Source organism: Neovison vison, chromosome 6 (assembly GCF_020171115.1).
Source record: "Neovison vison isolate M4711 chromosome 6, ASM_NN_V1, whole genome shotgun sequence".
Classification (NCBI taxonomy): Eukaryota; Metazoa; Chordata; class Mammalia; order Carnivora; family Mustelidae; genus Neogale; species Neogale vison.
Genome location: NC_058096.1, coordinates 165892855 through 165906383, shown reverse-complemented (window position 1 = coordinate 165906383; position 13529 = coordinate 165892855). Strand labels below are relative to the sequence as shown.

Below are 13529 nucleotides of genomic sequence, written 5' to 3'. Positions count from 1 at the left end.
ATTTTTTAATGTTGCCCTTTGAAGAACAAAATTTTTTTAATTTTAAGAAAGTCCAAACTCAACACTTTTCCTCTTATGGATCATGCTTTTAGTTTCATATTTTTGCTTATCCAAAGTCACCACATTTTGTCCTATGTTTTCTTAAGTCTGGAATCCATACAGAATTTTTGTGTTTTTTTCTTTATTTTTTCCTCCTCCCGTCACCCTGTGGTGTGAGGTATTGGGTTAAGCTCATTGGTTTGTATATAGATATCAAATTATCTTGGCGTATTTGTTGAGAATTTCATCTTTCTCCACTGAATTGCCTTGACAACTTTGTCAAAGACCAATTGACTATAAATATAAAAATTTATTACTAGACTCTCTTTTTATGTTCTATTGATTTAGCTGCCTGTCTTTAGGCTAATAGCACTATATCATAATTACTATGTAATAGGTTTTTAAAATGAGTTAAGTCCTCAAACTTTCTTCTTTTTCAAAGTCATTTTTGTTATTCTACATCCCTTATGTTTTCACATAATTTTAGAATTAGCTTGTCAACTAAAAAAATGTTGGTGGGTATTGTGGGGAGCACATATTGCATGGAGCACTGGGTGTGGTGCATAACACTGAAAAAAAATTAAATTAAATTAAAAAAATTAAAAAAATGTTGGTTATTTACAATAGCCAAATTATGGAAACAGCCCGTATCCACTGATAGATGAATGGATAAAGAAGGTATGGCATATATATAATGCAATTAAATCTTATTCAGCCACAAAAGGGAAATCTTGCCATTGGCAACAAGCTACAGAGTATAATTTTAAGTGAAATAAGTTAGTCAGAGAAAGACAAATACCATATGATTTCACTCATACATGGAATTTAAGAAAATTAGCAAAGGAAAAAAAGAGATAAACCAAAAACAGACTTTTAATTATAAATAACAAATATGGAAAAAAAAAAAAAGAACAAACATGGTTACCAGAGGGGAGGTGGGTGGGGGTTGGGTGAAATAGGTGAAGGGGATAAAGAGTGCAGTCATCTTGTTGAGCATTGACTAATATACAGAATTGGTGAATCACTATACTGTACACTTGAAACTAACATTGTATGTTAACTATACTGGAATTAAAGAAATTTTAAAAAGATTCAAGACAAAAAATAGAAATAAAAACAGTGCTGGGATATTATAGGGGTTGTACTGAACATATAGCTCAATTTGGGGGAATTTCCTATCTTAACAATGTCAAATCTTTGAATACATAATCAAGGAATATATCTCCATTTATTTGGATCTTCTTTAACTCTCAGGAGTGTTTTATAGTTTTCGGCATATGATTCTCACAGTTTGGGGGTTAAATGTATTAATATATTTCTCCTTCTCCTTCTTTTAAGTAGGCTCCATGCAGAGTGGAGCCCAATACAGGACTTGAACTCATGACCCTGAGATAAAGACCAGAGCTAAGATCAAGAGTTGGATGCTTAACTGCATTACCCAAGTGCCCCTCTTCTTCTTTTTGATACTGTTGGAAATATAACTATTTTCTCAATTTTGTTTTTAGAATGTTCATTTATAGCACATAGAAATACAGTTAATTTTTGTATACTGACCTCATATCCTGTGATCTCTTTAATCTGTGATGTTGGCTAAAATTATTAGCTTTAGTAGTCTTTCTTTTTTTAATTTACTTTTTGTAGCTTCATTAGGACTTTTTTACACACAAGAATATATATAATCTGTGAATAAGGACTTTTTAATTCTTCATTTCTAATCTGTATACCTTTAACTTCTTTCTCTTGCCTTATTGCATGAGTTGGAACCTCTGGTTCAATGTTGACTAGGAGGAGCAAGAGCAGGTATCTTTCCCTGTTCCTGATTGGAGGTAGAAAGATCACCACTAAGTATCATGTTAGCTGTAGGTTTTTCATAGACACCTTCTAACAAGTTGAGGAAATTCACAGACACTTTTTAACAAGTTGAGGAAATTCCCTTCTATTCCTAATTTGTTGAGAATTTTATCAATAATGGGGGTTGACAACTTTTGTAGCAACATGGACGGGACTGGAAGAGATTATGCTGAGTGAAATAAGTCAAGCAGAGAGAGTCAATTATCATATGGTTTCACTTATTTGTGGAGCATAACAAATAGCATGGAGGACAAGGGGTGTTAGAGAGGAGAAGGGAGTTGGGGTAAATTGGAGGGGGAGGTGAACCACGAGAGACTATGGACTCTGAAAAACAATCTGAGGGGTTTGAAGTGGCGGGGGGTGGGAGGTTGGGGTACCAGGTGGTGGGTATTATAGAGGGCACGGATTGCATGGAGCACTGGGTGTGGTGAAAAAATAATGAATACTGTTTTTCTGAAAATAAATAAATTGGAAAAAAAAATAAAGTACACCAAGACGGTAAGAAAAAAAATAATAATAATGGGGGTTGAATTCTGTCAAATGCTTTTTCTACATCTATTGAGGTGATCATTTGGTTTTTATCCTTTATTAATATGGTGTATTAATTGAGTTTCAGATATTGAACCAACCTTGCATTCCTGCATTTCTGGATTAAATCCCACTTGTCCATGGCATATAATCATTTTTTATGTTGCTGGATTCAGTTTGCTTACTGTTTCTTAAGGGTTTTTTATGACACATAATTATTTTTTATGTTGTTAGATTCAATTTGCTAAGTGTTTCTTAAAGATTTTTGAATCTATGGTCATGAGGGATATACACCTGTGGTTTTCATTCAATTTAAAATATTTTATTTCCTCTGTGATTTTTTACTCAATATTGTAGAATTATGCTGTGTAATTTCCATATATTTGAGGATTTCCTTTTTTCTGTCTTTGATTTATAACTTAATTATTTTATCGTTATTTACTTTGAATAACATCAATTTTTTTAAAGATTTTATTTATTTATTTGACAGATAGAGATCACAAGTAGGCAGAGAGGCAGGCAGAGAGAGAGAGAGAGAGAGGGAGAAGCAGGCTCCCCGTTGAGCAGAGAAGCCTGATGTGGGGCTCAATCCCAGGACCCTGGGATGGTGGCCTGAGCCGAAGGCAGAGGCTTAACCCACTGAGCAACCCAGGTGCCCCAAATAACATAAATTTTTAAAAATCTATTGAGGGACACCTGGGTGGCTCAGTCATTATCAGCTTAGATCATGATCCCCAGATCATGATCCCCAGGTCCTGGGATCAAGCCCCACATCAGGCTTCTAATTCTGCCTCTCCCTCTGCCCCTCCCCCTGCTTGTGCTCCCCCCCATAAACAAATAAAATCTTTTAAAATTTTTTTAAAGGGGCGTCTGGGTGGCTCAGTGGGTTAGGCCGCTGCCTTTGACTCAGGTCATGATCAGACAAGGTCCTGGGATGGAGTCCCGCATCGTGCTCTCTGCTCAGCAGGGAGCCTGCTTCCCTCTCTCTCTCTCTGCCTGCCTCTCCATCTACTTGTGATTTCTCTCTGTCAAATAAATACATAAAAATCTTAAAAAAAAATTTTTTTTAAAAATCTAGAGACTTATTTTATGACCTGGCATATGATAAAGCCTGGAGAGTGTGTCTTGTACATTTGAAAAGAACATGTATTTTGCAATTATGTGTACTATAAACGTCAGGTAGTTTAAGTTGGTCGATAGTGTTGTTCAAGTCTTTATAATTTTGCTGATATTCTGTCCAGTTGTTCAATCAATTATTGAAGGTGGGATACAAATCTCCTAATGGTGATTTTCTAGTTCTAGATTTTGCCTCATGTATTTTAGAACTCTGTTGTTCAGTGTGATATATTCCTGATATATTGATCATTTTATTATAAAATTTCTCTTTGAAGTAATAGTTATTTTCTTAAAGTCGATTTTGGATGATAATGACATACTATCTTCAATCCTCTTAAAGTTACTCTGTGCATAGTACATCTTTCTCTATAAAATAATAAAACTTTCAACTTACTTATGTATTTGAATATAAAGTGTGTCTCTTATAGACAGCGTATATTTTCTTATTCAGTCTGAAATCTCTGCCTTTTGATAGAAGTATTTGGTCCATTCCCATTTAATGTAATTTTTTATACAGTTAGATTTACAACTGTTATATTGCTATTTGTTTTCTGTCTCATGTCGTTTTTGTTCCTCTGTTCCTTCTTCACTGCCTTATTTTGTTTTTCATTTTCTAAGTGTACCATGGTAAATCTTGATTTTTAAACTGTTCGAAATTTTTTTTAGTTGCTCTAGAAATTCTAATGTGTGTGTTACTTTATCACAATCTACTTCAGATTAATATGGTTTTAATTTTATTAAAATATAGCAACACTGTTCCAATTTATCTTTTCCTCTCCAATTCTGATATTGTTATATGTACTATATCTATATATGTAATAAATCCAACAGTATAGTTCCATGATTATTGTTTTATCTGCTTTTATATCATTCAAAGAAGTTAAGAGGTGAAAAAATAGAATATGTGTAAAGTCTTCTATATTTACCTACATATTTGTCATTTCCAGTGCTTTTCCTTTCTTTTGTGGATTAGAGTTATTCTGGTGTATTTCTTTTTAATGTTAAGGATTTCAGTACTTCTTTAATAATCCTTTAGTATTTCTTGTAAGTCTGGTAGCCACAAATTATCTCAGCCTTTATTTATCAGAGTATGTCTTTGCTGCATTTTCATTTCATTTCATTTTATTTTATTTTTAAGGATTTTATTTATTTATTTGACAGAGATCCCAAGTAGGCAGAGAGGCAGGTGGGGTGGGGTGAGCAAGCTCCCCACCGAGCAGAGAGCCTGATGTGGGGCTCAATCCCAGGACCTTGAGATCATGACCTGAGCTGAAGGCAGGTCCCAACCCTCTGAGTCACCAGGGGCCCCTGCACTTTCATTTCAAAAGAATAATTTTGCTGAACATAACAGATGGACACAGAAACGTTCTTTGTTACTTTCCTTGGAGTATTTTGAATATATTATTTCAGTACTATCTTGCCTCCACTATTTCTGATGATAGTCACCTGTTCAGCATATTATTGTTCCCGTCTACATGATGTCACTCTTTTCTTACTGCTTGTAAGAATTTTTTTTTCTATGATATATGATGTATTTTAATGATTAGTCTACATTGTGTTTAGGTGAGGATCTCTGTGAATTTATCTTACTTGCAGTTTGATGAACCTCTTACATGTATAAAGTTTTTTCCATCAAGTTTAAGAAGCTTTTGACCATTATTACTTGAAAAAAAAATTCTGTTCCTGTCTTCTTTTGGGAATCATACTTTGTTGGTAGACTTGATGATATTTCATATCATCTCTGAGGTTTTCCTAATTTTCCTCCAATTACCCCCCTCTCCTCTTTAGATTAATAATCTCCACTGATCTATTTAAAATGCACAGATTCTTTCTTCTGTCAGCTCAAATCTATTTTTGAGCCCACTTAGCACATTTTTCGTTTGTTTCTTTTAAATAATTTCTACTTCTTCGTTGATATCATTGGGGAGCCAATGTCATTTTATTTTCCTTTAATTATTTAAAATTCTTTAAAAATAGTTTTTGTTCATTTAATGAACATATATTTAATAGCTAATCTGAAGTCTATGCCTGCTAAATCCAACATTGGGGGCCCCTCAGAGAGATAGGTTTATTGAATGTTTCCCTGCCTCCACCCCAGAATGGGTTTCACTTCCTTGTTTGTTTTCCTTTGTATGTAAACTTCTGTTGGTAACTAGACATTTAAAATAATATACTGTAGCAACTTTTAATTTTATTTTTCCTGCTAGGTTATTTTTCTCTTTTGTTATTGTTACTGTTGTTTTTAACTAATTTGCTTAGATTTAATATGCCTCTCCTATGGTTTGCTTTGGTCTCTTCTCCATTTAAAAAAAAATTCCCTCTCTCTCTTTAAAAGCATATGGGTGGTGCTCGCTTCGGCAGCACATATACTAAAAGCATATGGGTGGGCGCCTGGGTGGCTCAGTGGGTTGAGCCGCTGCCTTCGGCTCAGGTCATGATCTCAGGGTCCTGGGATGGAGCCCCGCATCGGGCTCTCTGCTCGGCGGGGAGCCTGCTTCCTCCTCTCTCTCTGCCTGCTTGTGATCTCTCTCTGTCAAATAAATAAATAAAATCTTAAAAAAAAAAATAAAAGCATATGGGTTGGGGCACCTGGGTGGCTCAGTGGGTTAAAGCCTCTGCCTTCGGCTCAGGTCATGATCCCAGGGTCCTGGGATCGAGCCCCACATTGGGCTCTCTGCTCGGCGGGGAGCCTGCTTCCTCCTCTTTCTGACTGCCTCTCTGCCTACTTGTAATCTCTGTCTGCCAAATAAATAAATAAAATCTTTAAAAAAAAAAAAAGCATATGGGTTACTCTTATTTCTTCATGGCTCAGGTCTAGTCAAGACTAATTGTTTATACTCCCAACACTAGTAAGGCTTCCAACCTCGCTTTGTTGATCTGTGTGTAGGTTTTGTGTGTTGGAAGCACATTCAAAGCTCAGGTAGTTTGCAAGTCTACCATGACTTTTACTTTCTGCCTGGCCTTCTCAGATCTCTGTACATGCGCTCAGACTCCCGGTCACCCAGGAATGTGTGAAGAGCTTATATCCTCTTATGGGCTCCATGTCTGCGCAACTTCCCTAGTCTCCAGGGATGTGTGAAGAATTTATCAAGACCGTCTAGGACTCTCATAACCAGGTTTTTCCTGGAAAGTCACTATTCAGTTTCTGGCTAATTCTCCCATCCATTGCTGTCCCAAGCAGGACTAAAATCTCAGGTTAGGTGAGATGCTGGCTTTTCCCATTTGTCACCATAAGTATGGGTTTCCCACCCTTCACTCCCAAACTCCCTATGGCAAACAAAGTTACTGGTTTTTACAGCTAGCCCACTCTGCTAGAATTCCCATGCTGGATCAACTGAGGTAGGGAACTGGGATAGCTGAGGAAAGAATGCCAAGGACTGCCTGAAGATTTACCTCAAGTTTAGCTCTTTTGAGAAGCTAACCTCTTCTCAGTTTGTTGATTTTGGCTGGTTCCTAGAGACCTGAAATGGTTGTTTCTGAAAAATCTGTCTGGTTTTACAGTAGCTTTTGGGGGAGAGGATGTCGACTCATTCACTTCTTTGTAACTGGGAGCCTCCTGCTTTTCACTTCCCTTTTGGTCTGCCAAATTCCTATTGCCATAACAGGTCTTAGAAGCTCTTTAGAAAATTTAAAAAAAAATGTTTTCCCAACATTTGTTTTTCAGTATTTTCAGTGGAAGGATTAGTCTAGATATCTAGTCTGCTATACAGAATAGTTACTACTTTATCAGTTTTTTATGACTATTAAATGAATTTCTTTATGCAAAAAATTCAGCAGTGTCTAGAACACAAAGGGGCTCAAAAAAAAAAAACAAAAAACAAAAAACAACCAACCAGTAATTATAACCAAGTCTGAACACTTAAATTGTAGGGATTTTACAACTTTTATTTAATCATGGCTCTAATATGTAGGCATTCCAACTTTAATATGAGTCAAAAAATGATTTACTAGACCCAGGACATGCAGGTAGTAAATGGTGGAGCCAGAATCTCAATCCAAATCCACTTAACTCCAAATCTGGGACATTCCCCACTTTACCACACTGCTTCCATGGGGAAGGAAATTTCAGAGGCTGTTATTTTGGGGCAGCCTCTAGAGTAATTAGGAGATAGTAAGAAATTAAACCTATTACATTATGAGGGAGAAGGGTTATAATAATAATTGGCACTGACCCCCATCATAGTGGGGCATCCATTGATTCCCAAAAGCAGACAGGGCTAACTAACTAACAAATGACTGTAACACACCTGTACGGACCATTGAAACAGATAAAGTTTTAGGGTTCTATATGGTATTTGCCCAAATTCCAATTATACATACAATGAACAACAAAATCTGAACTGAGGCTGCCACAGAAACACCTGAACAACTGAACTTCATTCCATTTCAAAGCTTCCAAGTATATTTGGGAATTAAGTAGCAAATGTTGGGAATGTGGTCTCTTTTGGATCAAATCTTACAAGATGGGGACATTTATTTGAGTGATTATGAATTGGTCCTCAGTTCTGAAACCAGATTCTAAGCTACTACAGATCCAGAAACCAGATTCTAAGCTGCTACAAAAGTAGTAGCTTAGAACTACTTGCCAGTTCTAAGACTAGCAAGAGACTTGACTGGTCTCTCCATTTCCAGTCTCTCCGCACCTTTGATCTGTTCTTTAACCCTCATCTCACCAGTACTCCCCAAACATTCTTTAATCATGTTGCTTCTGCATAGTTTTTCAGTACTATTATACTCTTGATTCTCCACTATAGTCCTTTGTAACCTGGCTCCTGGTTTACCTATAAACTCCCTCCTGCAGCTGCCTGTGCCTGGTGGGTTCCTCCAAGCTTTTGTTAGAGCTTTCTCTTCCTCATCTTCTCCCCTGCTTCTCCCCTACTGCTCTGCTCTATCTCCCTCCCTGGGTGTACACTTCTCTGTCATCTATCCAGATCTTACTGGTCCTGCAACATCTGCCTCCTTTCATTCATGTGGACAAGTGGACACTTGTTCATGCCAACAAGGGTGAGCTCCAAAGGTTGTCTCTAAGGTGCATTTCCCCATGTAACTTCTCAAAAAACAAACAAAACACTACATTTTTATCCCACATCTAGCCTAGTTGTGGCTCCACATTGCAGAAGTCTCGTTTTTGTTCAGTTGATAAATCGCTTTTATCCCACTTTTGACTACCTCCAACTTTAATATAATTAGGAGATCTGCCCTTGTCTCCCCGGAGTTATACATCTATTTAGGCAATCTATCCTGGTTTAGATATTGTCTCTTCTGGGCCTATGACACAGCATATGGTTATAACAAAGTAACGAATATACTGCCAGAGGAAAAACTTAATTATAATTATGAGTCTCATAACTGAGGTAGTCATAAATTATGTTGCATAATGTTCTTAAAATTATAAAACTATTAATATTTGAGTGCATTAATTATTTTGCTTCATGCTGTGCAGGCAGCCAAGAGATAATGGCTTCCCTTTAGCGAAAAAACTCCCCCAAACAAACAAACAAACGCCCCAAACCCAAAAACCCCAAATGCTATTCAAACACTTGGTTTGCTCTCAGCCCATATCTCATGTTTTTTCTTTGCCATCTTTTTGGTGCCCATTACCTCCCCTATGTTTTTGCCAGTTAGTCATCAATGTGCATGGGATGAAGTAAGAATACTGGAATACTAATCAGTTTACCAGCTGGTCAGCCTCCATGTCCCAGTCTCACCCTTTCCCACACAGGACAGGGACAACGGAGAGGGAGGAAAGGTGATAAAATGTGCTTAGAAAAGCAATGGACTTAATAAAAGAGCAAAAAATAAGAAGTGAAGAAGGATAAGGGAAACATAGGAAATGTTCTAGAACTTTTACCCACTTTAGTGGAAATGAACCAGTCTTTCACCAGCTCCTACTGGTTAGTACAAGACCACATGTATTTAAGAAATAAGAAAAATACATTCAGATGAGAATTATTTGATAACACCTCTACAGAAGTTTGGTGGGTGAACCAAAATGAAGAGAGCTGGTATAATGTGTGTCTTACCTATGATGGCTTACTTTATGAGCACAGAAAATCACAGCTGGTTGCAAACACCCGCACTTCATCAACTAAAGGTGGCCAAAGACTTATTCCCATTTCAAAATATTTTACTTGATACTAAATATAAAGATGTTTCACTAATGATCTTGAATTACAAGGGACTTGAAAATTCCATACAAATAATTTTGCTTTCCTTAAGTCAATGGAATTCCATTTAATCTTACCTGACTGTGCTCTAGGAAAACAAGAAACAAAGGAACATTTTCGGCTAGTAGATACACCAGAACTGGGATGCGAGAGGAAGGGAGACCAGGTCGCTTTTACTGAGGCAAAGTACGGAGAAAAATAAAAGTAGTCATACTCTTTTAGCAATCTGCTTCTTCTTACCCAAAACATAAATCTCACTGTTGACTACTGCTGTACTGAATCGGTATTTAGAGAACTTCATGGGCGCCCGCTCTCTCCATTGATCTTGGCCGGGGTCATACTGCAACAGTCTGTTGCTTAGTCGATCTGGTTCTTCATCAGGGAGATCCATCTGTGTGAAATATGACAGCCGATATAATAACATACCACTGGGAAATCTCTGTGAGTACGTGAGTGCAATTAATCCAAGCAGGCGACCAAGGAGATGAAGAGGACTTAGCTGCTGAGCCTCATACTCACAAACACACCGGATCCCCTGACTTGGGATGATAAGTCTACTGCCAATGTCAGAGGAATTTACATCCTGTAATAATGGGGCTGGGGGATTGGCTCATAGCCTGGGATCTGAGCAAGGAGACAAGATAGCACTTATTACAAAAATGAAGCAACTGTAGAGCCTTGAAAATGAAACCCAACTTTCTTGAACAATATTTAAAGTGTAATTTTGTTTCAACAAACTTTATAGTGCTGGAGTTTAATGATTTTTTTGAGAAACTAAGTTTAATAATTCATAAGGCATTTTCTTTATATTTTTCTGATCCAAATGGAATAAAATTAAGAAAACATTTTAGTGTTTTAGTAATTAGAGTATTTTTATACCAAAATTATGACCTATATGGGAATGGTCTGAACTTCATCTTCAAGATTGATGGATTAATATACATTATTTGCTGTTATTATTATGTATTTATTTTTATATACATTTTTAATGACTAGAGATAGTAAAAATTGAATAATTTATTCTTACACACATGAATATGGTTTCCTCTATCATAAACTTCAGGCAAAGTAGTGTTCCTGTTTTTTTTTGTCTTCGATGTGTCAAGAACTTTTATGACTTCAGTCTAAGGATGCTTTTCAAGTGTCTTTTGTTTTGGATGCAGGTGTTTGACACAGAAATAATTGCCACACTTATGAAAGTTGTAATTAATTTAATTACTTTAAATACACCAGGAATTATGATCACTGTGATGCATTCACAACCCCAGGTTATCTTGCAACTTAATGTAGTGTTTTAGGTAGAGACCAGCAAAAGCTTTCGTTATGCAATAAATACCCACATGTCATTTGTTCTAAGACATTATACAGTAACATGTTTGACTTTATTGTTTTAATTTTCCTTCTAAGTTTTAAGTATTTGATCTTTATTTTAGTGGCAAGAAAAACCAAAGAAAAGCTTCTACATTGTCTTTGGAGCTTATTCATGCAAGATTAACTAAGTAATGTATAGCTCTGAAAATGCTTAATTACAAATAATTGGTCAGGTTTCAGCCACTTGCTGTGATTAAATCTGTACTACTTTTTGGTACACAGGAAACCTGCCATAATGTATTAAATGTGAAGTTTAAGGTTTAAAAGCAGGTATGATATGCTATAAATGGCAAAATTCAAGCTTATGAAATGAATGCCAAAAGCATCAGTTTTATCAGTTATTATCACGAAGCAAATTGCCAAAACAAGAAAGCATATAGGCAAAAATAAGTTTACTTTTAGTCATGGGGATGGACAATGAGTTAGTAAGATTCATCTCATGAGAACGACTGGCAAGCCAGGGCAGAAGGCAGCTGGCCTGCTGCTACTACCATGAGAACTGAAGGCACTGGGGGGACACCCAGAGAGAAGAGGAAGAGCCACTGTGGTTGCCCTTTATTGACTTTGCAGTCTTGGCTTGCCATCTCTTCGCTGGGCTTCCATGCAAATGGTATCCTGGTTTCTCTATCCGCTGGTGCCCAGCAAAGCCATAAAACGTTTAAAATCACAATCTACTTTTGTGGAAATAATGAGCCATCACAGGTTGAATATTCTGGTTTCCCATGTAGAGTAAGAACTTGAAATTTGGAAAAGACCTGAGAGTTCCTTGTCCCAGCTCATGCAACCATTAAGCAGACAGAAGTGGGATGAGGAGCCGGTGTCTCCGTCTCTTACTTAGATGCTCCCTACAGATAATTTCTCAGCATAAGCATCTTTCATAATTAGCAAGAATGGGAAGGATTATAAAGAGCATAGCATGAATACTGAATGCAGTCATGTCTATGAATAACACACTTTAAAATTCATTCTCCTAAACTGCTTTAACACTTTACAATCTTAAGTTTAATATTCTATAAAATAAAAGGCATTTTACCAAGATGTAAGACATGCTCTTTTAGTGTTCAGCAACTACAATATTTTTCAACCCAGCGGCCAGACATAGCACAGCCATGCCAATTAAATATACAGGAAATTTCTTAACCTGAGGGGTCCAGCCTCCGATCACGTATAGTTTATTATTCACGGTTACTACGGCATGGCATGCCAACTGCAGTGGAAGGGGACACACCCTTCTCCAACTGTCCCGTTCTACAGAGTACTTATCCACACAGTTTGTAATGAGATACTGGTTTTTGACTTTCATCTGTCCTCCTATAACATAGAGGTCATTATGGACACTGCCCAGAGCATAGAGCTCTCGAAATTCAGCGGTGCATAACTTTTCCCAAAACTGGTTTCCTCTGTCGTGATACCTGCAAATTGAGAGAGAGAACCCAGGATTAGTGTTAACTGGAAAACTTACCCAAGAAACACACTTAAATTTCTTTTCCAGCTAGAAACACCACGATTTGGTTCATCTAACGGGAGAGGAAGAAACATTAATACAAGATCGTAATGTAGGTTTGTGCTTCTTTTTTTTTTTTTTTTGGCAAGGGTTGAAGAACAAACTGTAATATGCATGGAAATAATTAACCAGATCTCCCTGCAGAATTTTAGAAAATATATTGACAAAATATAGATTATCTAGGACTAGCTTTCATTACCTAATTCTGGGAAAGAAAATCTAGAACAAATAGGAATGCTTGCAGCAAGTCATTCGTAATTTTACTAAAAAAAAGGAATAAGCAAAAATGAAGAATAAAAAAATGACTTATTCTGTGGGCTAGAAGTCTCACTTTAATACTATATTTAAGCAATCAACTTTCCAGTAGAGAATCTCAAAATATCTCAATTCAGAGATTTCTGATGGGACAAGGTAAGGGATGTAGAATTTTAAGGTTTGTTCTTGTAGTTCTGACTTAGAACAGAGTCAAGAGCACATGTAAGTGTCTGCTACATTTAACATCTCTTTTCATAGTCTGGGTATAATATTACTGAAATTATCAGTAATTGCTCCCATGAAAAAATATCTCAGTCTGGAAAGGGTTTTGGGAGGTAGGGACATCAGGATATACAGTCTTTCAATACCTCCTAGAGTCCAACACATTAATTGATGGGGTGTGTGTGTGTGTGTGTGTGTGGCATTATGTAGTAATTAAATGTATGATTTTGTGGGTATCCTTTGTCTTGCCTCTTGATAACTGTAAGTCTGTTTTCTCCAATCCTGATTTGGGATGCATAGTCTAAGAAGAATAAAAGTATTTATGAGGACAGTGGGATGTGAAATTAGATCTGTCCTAGAAAATCCAGAATATATTCTGGAATTTGAAACTAAAACAAAACCAGGAAAATATGGAAAATAAGAAAAAAAAAGCTGTTCTGTTTGGAAATAAATGAAGAAATGATGAATGTTCTACA

The 13529-nt window shown here is 36.6% G+C and overlaps 2 protein-coding genes across 2 annotated transcripts in view; one reads left to right on the top strand and one right to left on the bottom strand.

Annotated features, from left to right (window-relative positions):
* MGLL (monoglyceride lipase) overlaps positions 1–13529 on the top strand; it is a 240951-nt gene that overhangs the window by 20983 nt on the left and 206439 nt on the right. The window lies entirely within an intron of this gene.
* KBTBD12 (kelch repeat and BTB domain containing 12) overlaps positions 1–13529 on the bottom strand; it is a 73418-nt gene that overhangs the window by 48403 nt on the left and 11486 nt on the right. Inside the window, exons 3-4 of the mRNA XM_044252877.1 lie at positions 12214–12484; positions 9942–10092 (exon numbers count right to left, since the gene is read on the bottom strand). Of these exons, the coding sequence (XP_044108812.1) occupies positions 9942–10092; positions 12214–12484 (422 nt within the window). The remainder of the gene's footprint in view (positions 1–9941; positions 10093–12213; positions 12485–13529) is intronic.